Below are 19,925 nucleotides of genomic sequence, written 5' to 3'. Positions count from 1 at the left end.
GGTACCCCTAGGGCTACTGGAGCCCAGGGACAACAAGTGCTTAAAAAACAGGACGTGACCACATCACATTTCCTGTCATGGTTAGAATGGAGACTCCATATCTGATGGAAAACACAGGGGGCTAAGTCTCACTAATGGCTCCATGGGCCACCATTTTGAACTTCCTTCCGACACCCCCACCGGATAGCCACTCCAGCCCGGGGGGTTCTGGGAGGATGGAAGCGTCCGGCCTCCGGTACGGAGAGACAGTGACCGCAGCGCCGGTCCAGGCCACAGGGACCTCCGTCCCCCCACCAAAAGCGAAGCTCTGTACAGGCCAAGAGGGGCAGGAACTTCAGGGAGAGGGAGGAGGGAAGGAGGCAGGGACAGGAGGAACCAGTATATCTAATATATATATATATATATAAGTATGTATATATGTCACATTCCACACATCGAGTCACCAAGGGGAAGGGATTTCGCGGGGGAATGGGAGGCCCCCACGGGAGACAGGCGCTTAGGTCCGGAGAGCAGAGAGACTCCCCCCTCACCTCACCCTGTCCCCGCGGTGGGTCGAGGGGTAAGGGGAGGCTTGTGCCTCCAGGTGGGAACCGGTTCAGTGCTGGTGGGCAGCGGGGAGGCTTCTGGGGTGGGGGCAGAGGGTTCCGGGGGGCGGGGGGAGCTTTCTCTCCAGCCTCTGGTCAGTTGGATAAGGAGTCAAGGCCCAGGGAGGCGGCATGCTGCTTGGCCCTCAGCCGGAGGTTCTCGATACTTGTGGTTTTACTGTTCAGACTGGGGAGGCCAGCCGACGCCTGCAGGAGAGGCGAGGGCCAGATCTGCTGGGCATGAGACAGCGACTGGTAGTAAGACTGGCAGTGCAGGGAGCCGAGCGGAGCCATGTTCACGCCCAGGTAGGGCACGGCCGACGGCGTCCCCATCTCGAAGGACGAGTAGTGGACCAGGTTGTTGGCGGCCATGTGCTGGCGGAACTGCTCCTGGAGGCGGAAGAGGCTGAGCGGGGAGGAGGAGTAGGAGTGGGCCGGGGCTGGGCCTGGGGGTCCCGCGGGGGTCGCCGCGGCGCTCGGGGGGGAGTCTGCAATCAGAAAGAGGCCGCCAGTCAGAGGGGGCAGGGAGCGGGGGTCCGGGGAGGAGTGCTGTGTGACCTTAGGTACGTCCCTCTCTTTATTCATCCCCACTCCCAGCCCCACAGCACTCAAGTCCACATCCGTAATTTATTTCTACTGATATCTGTCTCCCCATCTAGTCTGTAAGCTCCTTGTTGGTAAGGAATGTGTCTGTTTATCGCTATATCGTACTCTCCCAACTGCTTAGTACAGTGCCTTGCACACATTGAGCACTCAGTAATAAATACAGTTGAATGAATGAATCCCAAGTGCTCGGTACAGTTCTCTGCATCAGTAAGCACTCAATAAATACGAATGACTGATTGGCTGACTTCGGCTCCCCAAGTAGCCCCTACTTACTGTCCTTGAGCATACCTGTTTTGGGGCTGGCCCTCTTCCCTCCGGCCCCCTTGTCCTCGAGCCCCGCGCTCCTGTCGGTCCTGGACTCCTCCGCACCTTCCTGGAACTCCTCCTCCCTGTCGGCCTGGTCCTCGGGGGCTGACTCGCTGGCCGACTGCTCCGACAGGGCCAGTTGGAGCTCCGGAGAGGGCTCGCTGGGCATACCGGGCGGACCGGCCAGCTTGTCCGGCTCGGGCGGGGTCGGGGGCCGGGGCTCAGACGAGGGGCCTTCCGGCTTGGCCTCCCCGGGGCCCCCCTCTGTGTCCTTCTGCTTCTGCAGCTGCTCCTTCTGCAGGCTGCGTTGCTTCTTCCGGAACTTGGCCCGACGGTTCTTAAACCACACCTGGGGGCGGGAAGGAGGGGGGACTTGAGTGGTGAGGCCGAGGACAGAGACCCTCTGAACCCCCAACTCGGTGCTTCCTATAAGAGATCCGTTCCTGGCCAGCTCACTGACTAATTTAGATGATTTTCACTGAGGGGGAGGATGGGAGGTTGGGAGTCCAGGAGTCCAGCCTCCTGCCTCAGAGCATCAGTGCCCAGGCTGGGTCGGTGCCCTTTCTGTTCCACAAAATCCACAGGGAAAAGCAGCCATTCTGACTTACTCTGACCGTGAGTCCTCCTGCTGCAATCTTCTCACAGCACCTCCATCTCATCTATCTCGCCACCGACCACCCCCCCCCACCCCGTCCTACCCGTGCCCTGGAACTCCCTCCCTCCTCATATCCGACACCAATGACTCTCCCTGCTTTCAAAGCCTTAATGAAGGCTCATCTCCTCCAAGAGGCCTTCCCTGATTAAGCCCCCTTTCCTTTTCTTCCACTCCCTTCTGCTTCACCCTAACTGGCTCCCCTTTTTCCTTCCCTCTCCCAGCCTCACAATACTTACACCCATATCCGTAATATTTTTATTTCTATTAGTGTTTGTCTCCCTCTGTAGATTGTAATCTCATTGTGGGCAGGGAATGTGTCTGTTTATTGTTATATTGTATACTCCCAAGCACTCAGTACAGTACTCTGCACACAGTAAAGCTCAATGAAGATGATTGACTGACTGACAATCTAATCCCAGCTCCCTTTATTATGCCCCCTGGGAAGATGGAGAGCAGGTGGCCACCAGCCCATTGGAGACCCGAAGGCCGGGATTAAGTCATCTTTCCGCGTTCTCTTCCTTAGTCTCCGTAATCCCAACTCCCTGCTTTCGTCAACCCCACGATGCTTTCCTTTCTCAGGACTCTCCGTTTGACGTGCCAGGACCGGGGAGCGTGTTGCTCCCTCCCCACCCGGACCTTGACTCGTTACCCCTCTCCAGACACACTCTCCAACTTCTATCTACCCCAGAGTTTAGAACAGAGTTTAGAACGGCCACCTGGAACGCAAGCTCGGGGACGCCATCAGTACCGGTAGGGTAATCACTTAACAAGTACCATTATTATTATTGTTGGCTGGCTCTCTTTGGGAGAGGGCCAACTGGGCCGGTCCTTTGCAAGTCCTGATTCGTCGGGGTAGGTTCAGGGGCGGAGGGGAGGCCGGGGGCGGTACCCACCTGCACTCGGGCCTCGGGCAGGTTGGTACACATGGCCAGCCTCTCCCTCATGACCACGTCGGGATAGTGCGTCTTCTGGAAGGTTTTCTCAAGAGCCTCCAGCTGCTGGGCAGTGAAAGCCGTGCGGCTGCGACGCTGTTTGCGGTGCTGGGAGCCATACCGGGCTTCCAAGATGATGTCTTGAAATGTACAGCCGTTGGAAGACAAGGAGAGGGGCCTTTAATTATGGGAAATGGGGGCCCCCAAATCCAGCCCCCCCAGTTTCAGTTTCTTCACTTTACAGATGGGGTAATTGAGGCACAGAGAAATGAAGTGGCTTGCCCAAGATCGCACGGCGGACATGGCGCAGAAGTCACTTCACTTCTCTGTGCCTCAGTTACCTGTTATCTTTAAATTGGGGATTAAGACTGTGAGCCCCATGTGGGCCATGGACAGGGTCCAACCTGACTAGCCTGTATCTACCTCAGTACTTAGAACAGTGTCTAGCACATAGTAAGTGCTTAACAAGTTCCATAATGAAGATAATTGTTATTACTATTACAGCCCCTGGTTTAACCCGAGGAGCAGCGTGGTCTAATGGTTTGAGCACAGGCCTGGGAGTCAGAAGGACCTGGGTTCTAGTTCCGGCTCTGCCACTTGTCTGCTGTGTGGCCTTGGGCAAGTCACTTTACTTCTTTGTGCCTCATTTACCTCAATGTAAAATGGGGATGAAGTCTGTGAGCCCCATGTGGGACATGGATGGTATCCAACTTGATTCCCTTGTATCTATGCCAGTGCTTAGAACGGTGCCTGGCTCATAGTAAACACTTAACAAATACCATTTTAAAAGAAAAAAAAAAAGGCCCTGGGTGCAGCAGGGAAGTGGGGATGGGGGTTCTCTTGTCCCAGGGGAGGGGGAGGGGGTCCACCCATGACACACAGTTGTTCTTACCAGCCAGTCTCTCGGCCAGGGTCAGGGCATGCACCGAGGGCCGGTAGTCAGGAGCGTGCTGGGCCTGCTGGGCCTGCTGGTGGAGGTTGTACATGGCGCTCAGGGAATTCATGGCATGCAGCGAGTATCCGTTCACTCCATAGTGCTGCATGGCGACAGCCACCTGGAACGCAAGTACGGGGACGCCATCAGACACCACGGCACCCCCCGCCCCCAAAAGCCCCCTCTCCCGACGCACAGCCGGAGAAGCAGCGTGGCCTGGCGAAAAGAGCCCGGACCTGGTTCTAATCCCGGCTCTGCCAAGTTATTGCTGTGTGACCAGGGGTAAGTCACTTCACTTCTCTGGGCTTCAGTTTCCTCAACTGGAAAATGGAGATTAAATACCTGTTCTCCCTCCTACTTAGACTGCAAGCCCCATGCGGGATGGGGACTGTGTGGCACCTAATTAACTTGTACTTAATACCAGTGCTTAGAAAAGTGTTTGGTACACAGTGAATGCTTAATAAATACCATTTTAAAAATGGCCAGGACTGTAGGGAGTGGGACAGATAAAGGATGGGGCTTCAGAGACAGGTTATGTCCATATCTGTAATTTATTTATTTCTATTAATGTCTGTCTCCCCTTCTAGACCTGTAAGCTCAATGTAGGCAGGGAATGAGTCTGTTTATTTTTATATCGTTCTCTCCCAAGCACTTAGTACCATGCTCTGTATGCATTAAGTGCTCAGTAAATACGACTGAATGAATGAAAGAATGAATGAATCAACTGTGGAACAAGCTGTGGGGTCTAAGGTCACTGTGGGGGTAAGTGGCTAGGGGCAGGTCGGAGGGAGGGGTGGGAGGTCCGGAAGAGGAGGGAGGAGACTGACTCTGGAGTTAACTCGGGATCAAGGCCCGACCCAGCCCTAGCTCTGCACAATCCAAGGAGAATAAATTAAATATTTAAAGGATGCGGAGCGGCAATTTTTTAACAAACGAGGAGGCCATTTATCAAGGCACTGCTGTGTTTCACAAGCTGTCGAATTGTGCTTACATTGGTTAAAATAATCTTTATATTTCATTAAGCAACCAACCAAACTGATCTCCCGCCACTGGCAGTATAGATGGCTTTAATTTTCGAAATCTGCAAATGCATCTTTTATGTCCCCGTGTGGCTGGAGGGTACTTGCTAAAGCCCGCCCAATCGAAGAGAAAAGGAGCATTTTATTAGGTGGAATTTTTTTCTAAATTAACATCAGACAGTGGAGAGGCATATCTTAAGTTGTCTTTGATTAACGGGGATATCACCCGCGCTGTCTCCTGGGTTCCCGGAGTCACAGAGAGATGGAGGAAGCAAACTCTGTATTCTGGGTTGAGGACTGGAGGAGGGTTGCCAAACAACAAGGTTTGGCGGCTCCTTGGGGAGGCCGTGGAAGGGAAAGGACCCAAGTGGTCTGGTTTTCTGTCTCCCGGGAGCCCTGGTTGCCCTAGGGACCCCAGTTTTCTTCCCATAGCCTGGTAGGGTGCTTTGGGTGGGGGGTGAAGAGGGTCTGGTTGGATTCTGGAGACTGGAGACTGGGGAGGGATGGATTGTGGAGCATTTCTAGGTATCGCTTCCCTCTCTCGGAAGCTGACCGGGTCAAAGATGGCCAGGGGAGGGGTCAGAGTCAGACGGACCAGCGGAGCCCACCCCCCTCCCCAACCCCCATCCCGAAAGTGGCTACAACGTCAGCCCTGCCTACACAGATAGAATCAAGTGGAACGAGGAGGGAAATATCCAGATAATCTAGCCTCTCCTACCCTAAAAAAGCCTTCCTTTGAGAGGAAAGAGAAAGCTGACTGGATTGTCCAGATCGACGATCTACACCACCGAATTCACTGGGTAATGGATCCGCGGTCCATTTCACATTGAGGCCCTAGCCCAGGGACCCTTTAAGACGACGATAAATTTCTGCGTTGATTGAGAAACTTTAGGCCCTGGCCTGCTAGGAGGCAGGGGGATGAATGAGTTTACCTCCAGAGTACCCTCTGATTCTCCCTGAACTGCCAATCCTACGTGTCCGTGAGAACAACTGAGACAGAGCGAGCAGGCTCCTGATGGAAATTTCCAGATGCAATCGCCCACCAGGGGAAAGCCCAGAGGGAGCCCAGGTGAGCTCCCTGCCCTCTGAGCATAAATTTGAGTGTGGGGGATGTCCAGTCTCGTTTTCCAGCTGCTGTGTGTGTGTGTGTGTGTGTGTGTGTGTGTGCTAGTGGGGCACCCACTGATATGGTATCCTAGTGGATTGAGTACTGACCTAAGAGTCAGAAGGACCTGGGTTCTAATCCTGACTCCGCCACTTGTCTGCTGTGTGACTTTTGACAAGTCACTTCATTCAATCATACTTTTTGAGCGCTTACTGTGTGCAGAGCACTGTACTAAGCACTCGGAAAGTACAATTCAGCAATAGAGACAATCCCTGTCCATAACGGGCTTATACTTCTCTGTGCCTCAGTTACCTCATCTGTAAAATGGAGATTAAGATTACAGGACATGTGGGACGTGGACTTTGTCAAACCTGATTAGCTTGTATATTCCCCAGTACTTAGAAAAGTGTTTGACACATAGTAAACGCTTAAAAAATACCATCATCATTATTATTATTATCATTACCCCAGGGCCTCCAGATAAACCACGGCTGTTGCACAAGATGGGATTTTCTGTGGGGTGGGACCCCCAGATCTGGACTGTCTGCATAGTAACACAAAAAGATAATAATAATAATACTTATAGTACTTGCTAAGCACTTACTTTATAAGTAAGAGGGAGAATGGGTATTTCACCCCCATTTTACGGATGAGAAAACTGAGGCACAGAGAAGTGAAGGCTTGCTCTTCTTACAGACCTCCAGAGAGGGGGCCACCCACCTTTCCTTACTGCTCAATCCACATCTCTATTTGTTGTTTAATTGCACTGTCCGAGGGCTTAGTATAGTGCTCTGCACACAGTAAGTGCTCAATAAGTATGATCGAATGAAGTCCTGAGTGTTTTCCCAACCTCTCCCTTCCCCTTGATACTCCCCACTTGGCCCTGTGGACCCCGTGGGGCTTCCTGACCCCGGGGGAGGGAAGCAGGAAGACTGTGGGGCCTAAGGTCACTGTGGGGGAAAGGCCACAAGGAAGGCAAGTGGCAGAACCGGGATTAGAACCCAAGTCCTCTGATTCCCAGGTCCGGGGATCTTTCCACTTAGGGCCCCATTGCAAAGGTCCCCACTCCAAGGGAAGTGACCATGTCTTCTCTCTCCATGGAGACACCGCCTCATGGCTTCCCAGGGCGATTTGTTCACTCATAAATCAAGTTGAAGAGGTCGGGGTTGGGGGTGGGGTGGAAGGAAGGGGAGATCCGGACCAGAAAAGCAAGTCCTACTTAGAGGGTGAACCCACGGAGAAGCAATATGGCCTAATGGATAGAGCCTGGGTCCGGGAGTCAGAAGGACTCTTGGATTCTAATCCCGGCTTTTCCCGTTGTCTGATGTATGACCTTGTGCAAGTCACTTCACTTCTCTGGGCCTCAGTTCCCTCATCTGTAAAATGGGGATTAAGAGTGTGAGCCCCCTGTGGGACAGGGACTGTATCCAATCTGATTAACTTGTATCTATCCTAGTGCTTAGAACAGTGCTTGGCACATAGTAAGTGCTTAACAAGTACCATAATTATTATTATGGGGACAGGGACTGTGCCTGACCCTATTAACTTGTCTCTGCCCCAGATCTTAGAACAGTGCTTGATACATAGTAAGGACTAAACAAATATTATTGTAATTATTTTTCATTATAATTGTTCGGCCCAGATGGAGCCAAGTGGAGAACTGAACAGTTCCCTGGGTCAATGTGCTCCTCGGACTAAGAGATCCTACTCAGTCTTCTGCCTCCCAAGTGCCGGACTTCATTCATTCATTCAATCGTATTTACTGAGCGCTTATTGAGTACAGAGCACTGTACTAAGCGCTTGGAAAGTACAATTCGGCTGTTCACAGTGGGTTGGGGGAGGGACCCTCAACTCCCTCTGGCCATTTAGAAGGTCAAAGAGGCCAGAGTCTTTTCTCCCCCGGGATGGGGAGGGGTCCCAAGGTTGCTCCCCCACCCCCATGAACGCTGGCTTATTCCTCCTGGTGACGTGCTCTGCACTGGCACTTCTCTCTCCTCCCCTTTCCTCTTTTTTTAAAATGGTATTCATTAAGCGCTTACTCTGTGCCAGGCACTATACAAAGCCCCTGGGTAGATAGAAGATAATTGGGTTAGGCACGGTCCCTGTCCCACTTAGGTCTCACAGTCTTAATCCCCAGTGTAGAGGGGGAGACAGACATTAATATAAATAAATAACGGATATGTTTTATAAATTCTGTGAAACTGAGGGAGGGGATAAAGAGAGCAAATTCAAGTGCAAGGGCGGCGCAGAAGGGAATGGGAAAAGAAGAAATGAGGCTTAATCAGGGAAGACCCCTTATTTTTCATTTCCTCCTCTCCTCTATTTTCCCTTCTCTCCTCTCTTCTTCCCTTCCCTCTCCTCCCTTCCTCTTTTCCCCTCCACTGCCCTTCCATTCTTTCCTGTCCCCTTCCCTCCCCTCCTCTGGACCGAATCCTATCAGTTTTCCCCAGCGCTCTGAACAACGCTTAGCAGATGTTAGTGGCAACAAGCATGCTAGCCTTAGCTAAATCATAGTAATAATTACATTTATCCACCCCACCCAGAGCTCAGCACAGCGTTTGACCCACAGGAAGTACTCAATAAATACTCTTATAATGAATTTTTTTAATCAACTCCAGCGCTTAACATAGTTTTTGATCCACAGTGAGTGTTTGCTAAAAGCAATCCCGTGCTTTTTCCACTAAGCCACGCTGCTTCTACTAAGCACGATCACCAATCATTTTCAGGGCTCCTCTGCCTCTTTGCCTCTCCTCTCTCTGAGCCGATATCCGCCAGAGGCCGGTAAGGAAGCGCTTAATACAGTGCCCTGCACACAGTAAGCGCTTCATAAATACAACTGAATGAAGGAAAGATGGGGGGGGGGGGTGGAGAATCTCTCTCTTGCAGAGGAAAGAAAGCATCAACTGACAGCCCTCAAGAGACTCCGCCCCCCCCGCCCAGGATTAGCACTCACAACCTGTGACTCCCAGAGGGAGGAGGTGGCGGGGCAGCCCCCAGACAATGTCAGAAGCCTAGAAAGAAGGCTACCTGTCCCACAGGCAGGCAGGGGTGGGAGAGTGGAGCGGGGGACCACTAATTCTACATTCACAAAGTAGACTGTAAGCTTGCTGTGGACAGGGAACGTGTCTATCAACTGTTATACTGTACTCTCCCAAGCTTTTAGTACAATGCTCAGCACAAGGTAAGGACTCCGGAAATATGATTGATTAATTGAGTATTTATTATTCGTTAGCAAAGGTGTTGAGGCCGGAGTAACACCACCGGAGGGGCGAAACCCGATATTGTCCGCCCCAGGAATGGGAGGAAGGGGAATCTGGACAGCTGGGTGATATCCAGGCCAGGGGTGGCCTATCAACCCCTCCTCTTTAGCCCAAATCTGAGTTCTCCCTCCGAGATCCCACCTATATACGTTTCCACCCCCACTACCACAGCCGATTCCGGCGCCTGAAGTAACCACGAAATGAATGCCCTTTCTCAAATAATGATAATCCATCAATCATATTTATTGAGCACCTACTGGGTGCAGAGCCCCATACTGAGAGCTTGGGAGAGAACAATATAACAGAGTTGAAAGACACGTTTTGCTATTTGTTATTATAAATAATAATACTAATGATAACGGTATTCGTTCAGCACTTACCATGTGCCAAGCATCATACTAAGCTCAGGGTATATACAAAATAATCAGGTCGGACACCTTCTGACCCTCACTGGATTTACAGTCTAAGGAAGACAGGTATTGAAACCACACTTTACATATGAAATTGAGACAGATAAATTAGGGCACTTGCCTATTAAACACTTACTACATGCCCAGCACAATGCGAAACACTGGGATAAGTAGAAGGAAATTAAATTGGACAGGGTCCCTGTCTTACATGGGAGCTACAGGAGGAAGGGAGAACTCATATTTTATACTGCACACAATAAGGGCTCAATAAATACCACTGATTGATTTCCATTTTACAGATGAAGAAACTGAGGCACAGAGCGGTTAGGTGACTTGACCAAGGTCACACGGTAGAGAGGAGTCAGGATTTAGAGCTCGGGTCTCCTGATTCACAGTCCAGTGCTCCTTCCATTCTGATCTGAGGCTTCTCCAAGTGATACACAACTCTTGTCTCCCTGTAGCTCCCAAACAGGCCTTCCCCAAATAAGCCTTCATTTCCTCTTCTCCCACCCCCTTCTGGGTCACCCTTTATTCATCCCTCCCTCAGCCCTACAGCACTGATGTCCATATCTGTCATTTATTTATTTTTATTAGTGTCTGGCCTCCCCCTCTCGACTGTAAATGCTTTGTGGACAAGGAATGTCTCTACCAACTCTGTTATATTGTACTCTCCCGAAAGCTTAGTACAGTGGTCTGCACATGGTAAGCACTCAATAAATATGATTGACTTTTTGATTGAGAAAACAGAGGCCCAGAGAGATTAAGCGACTTGCCCAAGGTCATACAGCGGGCCAGCAGTGGGTCAAGTTCCAAGGCCTCCTGACTTTTAGAATCCTTCTTGTTTCACTAGGCCATGTAAGCAATATGGCAAGTCACTTCACTTCTATGTGTCTCAGTTAACTCATCTGGAAAATGGGTCCTAAATTGTGAGCCCTGTGTGGATCAGGGACTGTGTCCAACCCCATTATCTTGCATCTACCTCAGTGCTTAGTACAGTGCCTAGCACAAAGTAAGTGCATAACAAATACTAATATTATTATTAATAACAAATACCATAAAAAGTACGACCATGAAGTGGCAGTCAGGACTAGATTATCGTGTGACATTGGGCAAATTCTTTTACCTCTCCGATCTTCAATCGCTCATTTACTCCTGTGCCCAATTCCTTGCAGAGAAGTGAGGGGGAGACACGAGGTCAGGGAAAGGACCTTGAGAGATCAGGACATCCATCGTCCTGTGCGCTAGACCAACCCAGTGACCCGAGGGGGTCTCTCCTACTGGACCTTGACTCCTCTTGGTCATGAAGCACAGTGTGGCCTAGCAGAAAGAGCAGTTTTGGGAGTCAGGAGTCCAGGGTTCTAGTTGCAGCTCTGACACCAGTCTGCTGTGTGTCATTGGGCAAGTTATTTAACCTGTCTGGGCCTAGGTCTGACATAGGTAAAATGGAAAGAATAATTCTTACATCTCCCTGTTCCACAGAGATGTAGGGCAGATACAGTGGCCCAGTTGATACAAAACTACTTGGGGAAAAGGAAAGCAGCCAAGATGTCCAAGGCAACGACATTCCTGTCCAGGTTGGAGACGGGAGAGTCAGGGATATTGGATGGTTTGTGCTGGATCACTGAAGGAGTCAGAGATGGAGAGGGGAGCGTCAGGGGTGTTGGATGGCCCGTGATAGGTCACTGGAAAGAGTCGGAGATGGAGAGGGGAGGGTCGGGGTGTTGGATGGCATGTTCTGGATCATTGGAGGGGTCAAGAATGGAGAGGGGAAAGTTAAGGTGTTGTGTTGCGCTAGGTCACTGAAAGAAGAGTCAGAGGTGTGATGGATAGTCTCTCTCCCAACAGTCCCCCACCCAGATGCCCAACGGGGTCCAACTCGCCCCTGATCTGATCCCACTTCCTATTCTCTCTCTTAGGCTGTGAGCCCCTTGTGGGGCAGGTACTGTGTCCAACCTGATTAACTTCTACCTGCTTAAGCTCTTAGAAGAGTGCTTGACACATAGCAAGCCCTTTAAACAAATACCATCATCATCATCATCATCATCATCAGGCCTTTAGCAAACGCTACGGTTATTATAGGTTGTCTTCACCAAAGAGTCCGAATTGGGAAGGGGGAAGAGAGGATCCTCAGGTCTCAGTAGGCTGGTGTGTCTGTATGTGTGGGTGTGTGTGGTTTCCATCCTAAATTTCCAGGTATCCTCCTCTAGATCATCCTGGCTGTGACTTGGCAGAAGCTGGCAGTGCCCATTTAGGACTGCCAAGTGAAGAAGAAGAGGCTGTATATGCTCTTGGCTTTCCGCTCCTCTGGCCTCTCTCGGCTCCCTCCAGTGTCCAGGGTGCAGTGACCAGCGTCCCCGCTCCCCCCAACCCCGGTGGGCTCTAGGGGACTCCGACTCCCTTCTGCCTGGTTCCGGGCCCCCCCACCGACTTCAACCCCAAGCCTCCGCTCCGTGCCTCAGTTTCCCCCGCCGCGCAGGCAGGGGACACAGTTTTTCGGGGGTGAAGGGAGCCGTGATGGGTATCTGACTTTGGTGCATTCCTCCGGGGAAGGGTCCACCCTTTAAGGGGCGGGGGGCACCGGGCGTTCGGGATGGGAGGCGGGTGTGATTCATGTCTGCTGTGTGACCTTGGTACATCCCCTTGATTCTATTCATTGGTATTGGTTTTGTCTGTCTGTCTCCCCCGATTAGACTGTGAGCCCGTCCATGGGCAGGGACTGTCTCTATCTGTTGCCGATTTGTACATTCCAAGCGCTTAGTACAGTGCTCTGCACATAGTAAGCGCTCAGTAAGTACTATTGAATGAACTTATCTCCTCTGCCCCTCAGTTCTCTAACCTGTAATATAGGGATAAGAGTGGGACAGGGACTGTGCCCAACATGATTAACTAGTAACTGCCCCAGCGCTTAAGCAGTGCTGGGCACATAGTAAGCGCTTAGCAAGTGCCATAATAATAAGCAAAGGGGGTGCCCAGGCATGAGGAATGCCCTCCCGTGGGGAAGAGGGGGTCCTCTGAAATCCACTTTTCCCCCTTTCCCCTCTCCTTCTTTCCCCCATTTCCCATTCTCCGCCCTCCCAGCCTAAGTCCCCAGCTAGAGCGCGGGGAAAGACGCGCGGGTTATTCGGCCACACCGCACTGCACCGCAAAATCTTCCAGGGTCTGCACCGCCCCCCACCCCCCGACCCCCCTCCTCGCCAACTCCATCCCCCTCCCCCTCCCGAATCCGCTCCTATCCGATTAATTTCTTTGGTGGGGAGGGGGCGCGGGGGAAGCGGACAAGGGGGAATTAGAAAAGAAAACGCCAGCAGGCGCCTTTGGGGAAAGCGCGAGGGAACTTCCAGACAAAAACTGTTATCCATTAACATCCAATTATCACTCGGTCCAAGCCATTAATTATAAATCAGCCTACTAATTGGGATAATTAACTCTCCGCCAGTTAATGGAGTGTGACGGATGCCTCTGAGTACAGAGCGGAATCACGCCGATTGTTGTCTTGCTGAAAAGGAGCGTGGCTTGGTGGAAAGAGCAAGGGCTTGGGAGTCAGGGGTCGTGGGTTCTAATCCCGACTACGCCACTTGTCAACTGTATGACTTTGGGCCAGTCATTTCTCTGGGCCTCAATGATCTCATCTGGAAAATGGGGATTAAGACTGTGAACCCCACGTGGGACAACCTGATTATCTTATATTTACCCCAGTGCTTACAACAGGGCTTGGCACAGAGTAAGCGCTTAACAAATACTCTTATTACTATTATTATTATTGCCTGTTGGGACTGATCCTGCTCGTTTAGGGCCCAGCCCTTTCCCTCTGCCCCGTCCCCAACGCCCTCCTCCTCCTTTCCCTTTTCATCTTCCTCCTCCTTCTCTTCCTCCTCTTGTTTCCTTTTTTTTTTTATGGTATTCGTTAAGCAATTACTATGTGTCAACCACTGTTCTAAATTCTGGAGCATTAAGCTCTTTAAGCGCTGTGCACTGGTCTAAGCGCTCCTCTTCCTCCTCCTTGATCTCCTTGTCCTTCTCCCTCCTCCGTTACAGGGAGAGGAGGAGAGGGGGAGAGGGGGAGAGGAGCTTTAAATTCCTATTAAATGGTGCGGATCGAGGCGCTCCCTTGGCGAGAGGGAGGAGGGGAGGGTCCAGACCGTTGCGAGGGGGTCCCTGGTTATCGTAGACTATCGGGTAAAACCCGATTATTCGCGACCCGTGACCCTCCCTCTGTCGAAGCGAAGCGATCCCCCGAGCTCTCCCAGGACACACACTCTCGACTGTAAATTCTCTGTGGGGAGGAAACGTGTCTGCTAACTCTGTTACATCGCATTCCCCCAAGGGCTTAGTACAGTGCTCTGCACATAGTAAGCGCCCAATAAATACCATTAATTGATTGATAGATATGGTCCCTCTCCTTAGTCCCCACAGAGTTGTCCTCTGTTCTGCTTTTCGGAAAGTAGCGTGGCGTAGTGGCTAGAGCCCGGTCCTGGGAGTCAGAAGGTCACGGGTTCTAATCCCGGCTCCGCCACTCGTCTGCTTGTGTGAAGTCACTTCACTTCTCTAGGCCTCAATTACCTCATCTGCAAAATGGGGCTTGAGACCGTGAGCCCCACGTGGGACAGGGACTGTGTCCAACTCGAATTGCTTGCATCCACCCCAGCGCTTCGTACAGTGCTTGGCACATAGTAAGCGCTTAACAAATACCGTAGTTATTATTATTAATTATTATTTACAGTTTTATACGGGGTGAGGGCAGCAGCGCTCAGAGGAGGAGAAAGACGGGGAGGAGGAAGAGGAATTTAGTGAAGGAAGAAGAACGTGTGTATGTCTGTCGGGATGTAAGAGAGAGATAGATGGATGCTACGATACACTAACAGGCAGAGGTGTTGTCTACACTGACAAAAAAGCGAGTTTAGTCGATAATATCAGGTTAATTGAGCCCCCCGGTAGAGGGATTGGGGGGTGGTTTCTTTGACCGAAAACATCCCCCACTGGATAAGCCTTGCCTCCCCGTGGAACAAATTATCCGGATAATTGCTTAACTCCCCATTTCACTTGGTCCACAGACAGAGGCGGGGGGCAGAGACCACACTTCCAGTGGGATATCAGTGGGATATTCCCCCCTCTCCTGGCAACTCGGAGCGGGATCTCCCGGGTCCTGGACTGTGGCGGGGCAGACTAGATCCGTCCCACTTACACACCCTCTCCTCAGTCCCCACCTCCACCAGGCCCGCCCGGACAACCTAGGCCAGAGAAGGGAGGGGGCTTCATCTCTCCCTTTCCCCTTCCCCCTCCCCCTCTCCCGTCCCCGACTGTCCCCCTCCCCTCTTGCCCAGCTCCGCCTGATGCTTTCTTAATGGGTTTCGCTCTGCGGGCCGGCGGCGCTGCGGGCCATGATTAGATATGTATTACCCCATTTACATGGGGGGGCCGCCGAGCGCCCGAGCGAATCCTGGAGAGACGGTGGGGGGAGAGCGAGGATGGGTAGGACACACGAGACCTGAGGAGACCCCTGATGAGGACGGGGTAATAATAATAACGGCATTTGTTAAGCGCTTACTATGTGCCTAGCACTGTTCTAATCGCTGGGGGAGATACAAGGTCATCAGGTTGTCCCACGTGGGGCTCACAGTCTTAATCCCCATTTTACAGAGGAGGTAACTGAGGCACAGAGAAGTGAAGTGACTTGCCCAAAGCCACACAGCTGATAAGTGGCAGAGCCGGAATTAGAACCCACGACCTCTGACTCCCGAACCCATGCTCTTCCCACTCAGCCTCGGTACAGGGGGAGAGGGGAGTGGGACGACAACGAGAGAAGGGTGTAGTGTGGGTGGGAGGGAAAGTGGGACTTCGAGGGAGCGGGAGTGTGTGTGTGTGTTTGTGTGTGTGTGTGTGTGTTTGGGGGTGAGAACAGAGGGGAGAAATGATTCATTTTGAATTCCCTTCACACTCTCTAACCCTCTTGGGAATCTTGGAGAAGCAGCATGGCCTAACGGAAAGAGCCCGGGCCTGGAAGTCAGAGGATCTGGGTTCTAAACTCGGATCCGCCACTTGCCTGCTACGTCACTTCGCTTCTCTGTGCCTCAGTTCCCTCATCTGCAAAATGGGGATTCAATACCTGGGCTCCCTCCTACTTAAACTGGGAGCCCCATGTGGGACTTGATTATCTTGTAGGTACCCCAACGCTTAGTACAGTCCTTGGCACATAGGAAGCGCTTAACACATATCCCAAGTATTATTATTACTGACCTCCTCTCGGGAGTGGCTTCTTCTTGCCCCAGGGGGCCCCGTCTCTCGGACCCCGAAATAACGCGCACTTCTGTCTCTCTTCCTCGCTTCGTTTTTTGAGGGCAGCGATCGTGTTTACCGAGCGCTTAGAGTCGTGCTCTGTGCACAGTAGGTGGTCAATAAATACTATCGATTGGTTGATTGGAAGGATCTGTCCGCACATTTTGGGGAAGGGGGGCTGATTATAAGACCCCACCTCTCCCCAGCCAGGCTCACTTTCAGGTTTTTTTTATTTTGCATTCGTTGTTTCGTTTGATCCGAGACCCGGTGGCCTCTGGCCCGGCCGCAGGGGAAGGGGGAAACTGAGGCCTCGCTGCCCTGGAAGCTCAGAAGGGTTTGGAAGAGACACCGGCGAGAAAAAAAACCCGGCCAAAATCGCCGCAAACGGGAGCGGAACGGACAGTGGAAGGTGGAGAAACGGTCGGATTCGTCCCAAAGTTCGAGGAGACCCCAGAATAGTAGAGGACCCCCTACCCCCAGCCACTCACCAACCTAACCACGACCTCTCACTCCGCTCCTTCCTCGCGAAGCCTCGAGAGGTCGGATCCGAGAGGACCTGATTTAGGGAAAGAAAAAAAATTCTTAACGCTCCCCTCCCCAAAAAATTCCTCGGACCTCCCGGCCGTTTGAAACGGGCCTTCTCTCTGCGCGGCCAAAAAATCGGATTGCGTGGCGTCCACACGGGAGAAGCCGTGACTGTACTAGGCTCCCGTTCCGAGTTGCGAGGTGTCGCGACTGAGCCCCCTCTCCCGACTCCGGTCCATCCCGCCGGGCTCCTCGAAACTAGGGGACAAGCGAGGGGTCCCGCCTATCTGGATCAGACGGAAGCATTTCTATTTGGGGACATTTCTTTTCTGTCCTCTTAGCTCGAACCAGAAAGGCGAAGCGGAATACCTTTGTATCTGTCCAATTCGTTTTACCCTCCCCTTTCCCAAATGTAAAAGGGGTTCCTCTCTCTCAGTCCTTTCCAACACCTCTCTTCTTCATCCTCTCATCCTCTCCATCCCCTTCCTTCTCCTCTTCTTTCTCCTCTCCCTCCTCATTTTCTTCTTCCTACTCAACTTGTCCGACTTTTGGAAGTTGTGAGCGGGAGGGAAAGATACGAACGGTCTGTGTCTACACTGGCAAAGAGGAAATACCAAGGAAATTCGATCCGAGAAGACTCTGGTGCATCTTGAGCATTTAGATTTCCCCCACACCCCTCCCTTCAAAAAAAAACAAACCCAAAACAAAACCCCTTCGTTTTTTCCTTAGATGATTATTCGGTGGGGAGGAGGAGAAATTATCCGGATCGTTTATCTGTGATTGCTTCCGTTGGCTGCCTCTGCCCCGGCTAAAGCGAAGCGTTTGGCCCTCAGACTCGGTTAACCGAAGTCCCCCCATCCCTTAATCCAGTTTCCAAAAAAACCAAAACGAGGTGGGGGGGCTGAATGACCCGAGGAGTCATGCCCATCCTGCCGGCCCCTGGACGCCCCCCATACTCAAGCCCCCCCCACCCCCCTTCGAGCCCCTTCTTGCCAAGCCTAACTCAGGATCCGGACTTGATCTCCAGCACCTTTCCCCATTTTTCTCTAAAGTTTTAAGGGGAAAACTGGACAGGAAAGAAAAACCTAACCTAAAAGGGTTGAGCCAACAATCAGGGAGAAGACCTCTCCCCATCCTTGGCTACTTACCCGTCCCCCCGCCCGCTTCGGACCGGGAAAGAAGTTTTCCAACTTTAAGAACCGCGATCCTCCCGGCCCTGGGTCTCCATTCCCCCGGGTCCCTGGCCCTGGGGTTCAGTTTGGTTAATGTTGAGGGGTCACTGTCCTTTTTCCTTCTGTTCCTCGACACCCCGGACCCCCTAATCCCAGTGCCGCCTGCCTCTTTCTCCATCCTGTCCCCGATCAGGAGGGGCCCGCTTTGTAGGGCTTTGCGGGGGCAGTTCGCCCTTCTCATCCCAGCTGTGGGCGCAAATAATAATCATGGTATTTGTTAAGCGCTATGTGCCAAGCACTGTTCTAAGCCCTGGGGTAGATACATTGAAATCAGGTTGCCCCACATGGGTCTCACAGTTTTCACCCCCATTTTACAGACGAGGTAACTGAGGCACGGAGAGGTGAAGTGGCTTTCTCAAGGTCGCACAGCGTGTTCTTGTCTCTAAACCATGCTGCGAAGTCGCCATGCCCTCCCGAGAGGGGTCTAGGGGGGCGTTCCCAGCTTTCCCCATTCCAGGGGGCTCCGGCCGGACCCCAGAGAGGTTGAGGGGACCCCACACTTGCGAGGTTTTGAAAGGAGTGGAAATCTGCCGGTCCTGCCCCGCTCAAGCCTCGTCCCGTTCGCCTCCAGCCCCGCGCCCCCAGACTTCCCGGGATGCGGGTGGGAGCTCCAATAAACCAAACGAATCTAAGATCGGGAGACCACCCCTTCCCGCTCCTCGCAAACGGGAGAGCCCCCTCCCCCTCCAACCACCAGGAAGATCGGCCTACACGGGAAAGAGGTAGAAGAACCGGGTTTTACACGGGCTTCCTTGCCTCCCAAGTTCTCTCCCGAGAGGAAGAAGAGGCGAGAGATGGAAGAAACCCGAATTTTGGTGTACCCGGGTCCACCCTCCGGGATCGCGGCTCCGCTCTGGCGGTGTAGACGGAACTCGGATTGGGGATTGGGGGAAAGGGTGGGGGGCGCGGGCGCACCCGGAGGGGCCTGGAGCAGAGAAATCCTCGGCCGGGTTGGATTGAAACCATCCCTCTAACATTCCTGGAGATTTTTTTTAAAAACCCCAAATCCCCCCAAAAAGCCCCAAACGTCTTCCTTCACTGCATGGACTCGGGGGCCTGTATTGACGGTCACATCTGCTCGAAATTACGAGCAAAAAAAAAAAAAAAAATCATCCCCCTTTCCCACCCCCAACTCTCTTTTTCTTTTCTTCTCCTTCTAAACTGAGAAAGATTTGTCTCCATTTAATATCCAAACCTTTGAATTTTTTTTTTTGGTGTGCCGAGGCGAACTAATATCTTCCAAATGAAGCAAAACCATGACGAATACGAAGCTTTCTCCCGCTCTCTCCCTCTCCCGCGCTCCCGAGAGGTTAGAAAACTTGGGAGACTCTTGAGTCAGGCAGAAGTGTGTGTATTTGTGTGTGTGTGTATGTGTGTGTGTGTCCCGCACCCCCCGTCTTTCCCCCGGGGTTCTCTATTCGTCCCGAAGGCGGCGGGGTGCCCCCCAAATTTGGGGAGGGGCGCGGCGGTCCAGGAGGAGAGGGTCTCGCCCTTACTCCGCTCTCGGACGCGAGGAATACTTTAGGCTAGAGAGAAAATTCTCGTTCCCTCCCCAGTTGGGATGATCCCCACCCCCACTCCCGGCCCCGTGGACCATATAACTTGGTCCAGGCTGGGACGGGGGGCGAGGCGGCCCTGCGCAGCCCCCTCTCCCCTTCCCCAAACCTACCTTAGGCTGCTCTTCAGATGGAGGACTCCGCCCGGCTCCCGGCAGGCCCACCCTGAGAACGGGCTGGGAGTGGGGAGAAATCTCTGTGGGGGGTGAGTAGGGAGGGGGGGGTCTGGACTTACTGTGACGGTAAGTAAGACGGTCTGCCTTGCTCTTTTGCCTTTCCTTTCTCCTTTTCTTCCTCCTCTTCTTTCTCCTTCTCTTCCTCCTCCTTCTCTCCTCTCCCCTCCTCCTTCTCTTCTTCCTCCTTCTCTCCTCTCCCCTCCTCCTCCTCTTCCTCCTCTCCTTCCTCCTCCTCCTCCCTCCCCTTCTTCTTCCTCCTCTTTACTCCATCCCCTTGGTTCGCCTCTCTTCCAACTTGTCTCTCGGCCCGAGGCAGCTGCCATCTACTGGGGGCCGGGGCTGAGAAAGGATG

At 52.4% G+C, this 19,925-nt stretch overlaps 1 protein-coding gene across 1 annotated transcript; it reads right to left on the bottom strand.

Moving 5' to 3' along the window:
- Positions 1–673: 673 nt before the first annotated feature.
- On the bottom strand, positions 674–19,707 carry DMBX1 (diencephalon/mesencephalon homeobox 1). Its single transcript, XM_039914686.1, has 5 exons — positions 19,633–19,707; positions 3,978–4,138; positions 3,045–3,240; positions 1,479–1,845; positions 674–1,072 (listed from the first exon to the last, which is right to left on the bottom strand). Exons 2-5 carry the CDS (start codon positions 4,124–4,126, stop codon positions 681–683), a joined length of 1,104 nt encoding a protein of 367 aa, XP_039770620.1. The 5' UTR covers positions 4,127–4,138; positions 19,633–19,707; the 3' UTR covers positions 674–680.
- Between the last annotated feature and the right edge of the window lie 218 nt (positions 19,708–19,925).

Source organism: Ornithorhynchus anatinus, chromosome 18, assembly GCF_004115215.2.
Source record: "Ornithorhynchus anatinus isolate Pmale09 chromosome 18, mOrnAna1.pri.v4, whole genome shotgun sequence".
Taxonomy (NCBI): domain Eukaryota; kingdom Metazoa; phylum Chordata; class Mammalia; order Monotremata; family Ornithorhynchidae; genus Ornithorhynchus; species Ornithorhynchus anatinus.
Note: the sequence above shows the minus strand (reverse complement) of the source record. Positions and strands in the feature narration are given on the sequence as shown.

Bases quoted from the DNA above. Each gene is read 5' to 3' on its own strand.
- DMBX1 (XM_039914686.1), bottom strand. From the start codon at position 4,126: ATGCAGCACTATGGAGTGAACGGATACTCGCTGCATGCCATGAATTCC. The intron at 3,241-3,977 runs TGGTAAGAACAA...CTTGTCTTCCAA, and splicing joins ACCCTGGCCGAGAGACTGGC to CGGCTGTACATTTCAAGACA. The intron at 1,846-3,044 runs GTGGGTACCGCC...TCCCGCCCCCAG, and splicing joins TGCCCGAGGCCCGAGTGCAG to GTGTGGTTTAAGAACCGTCG.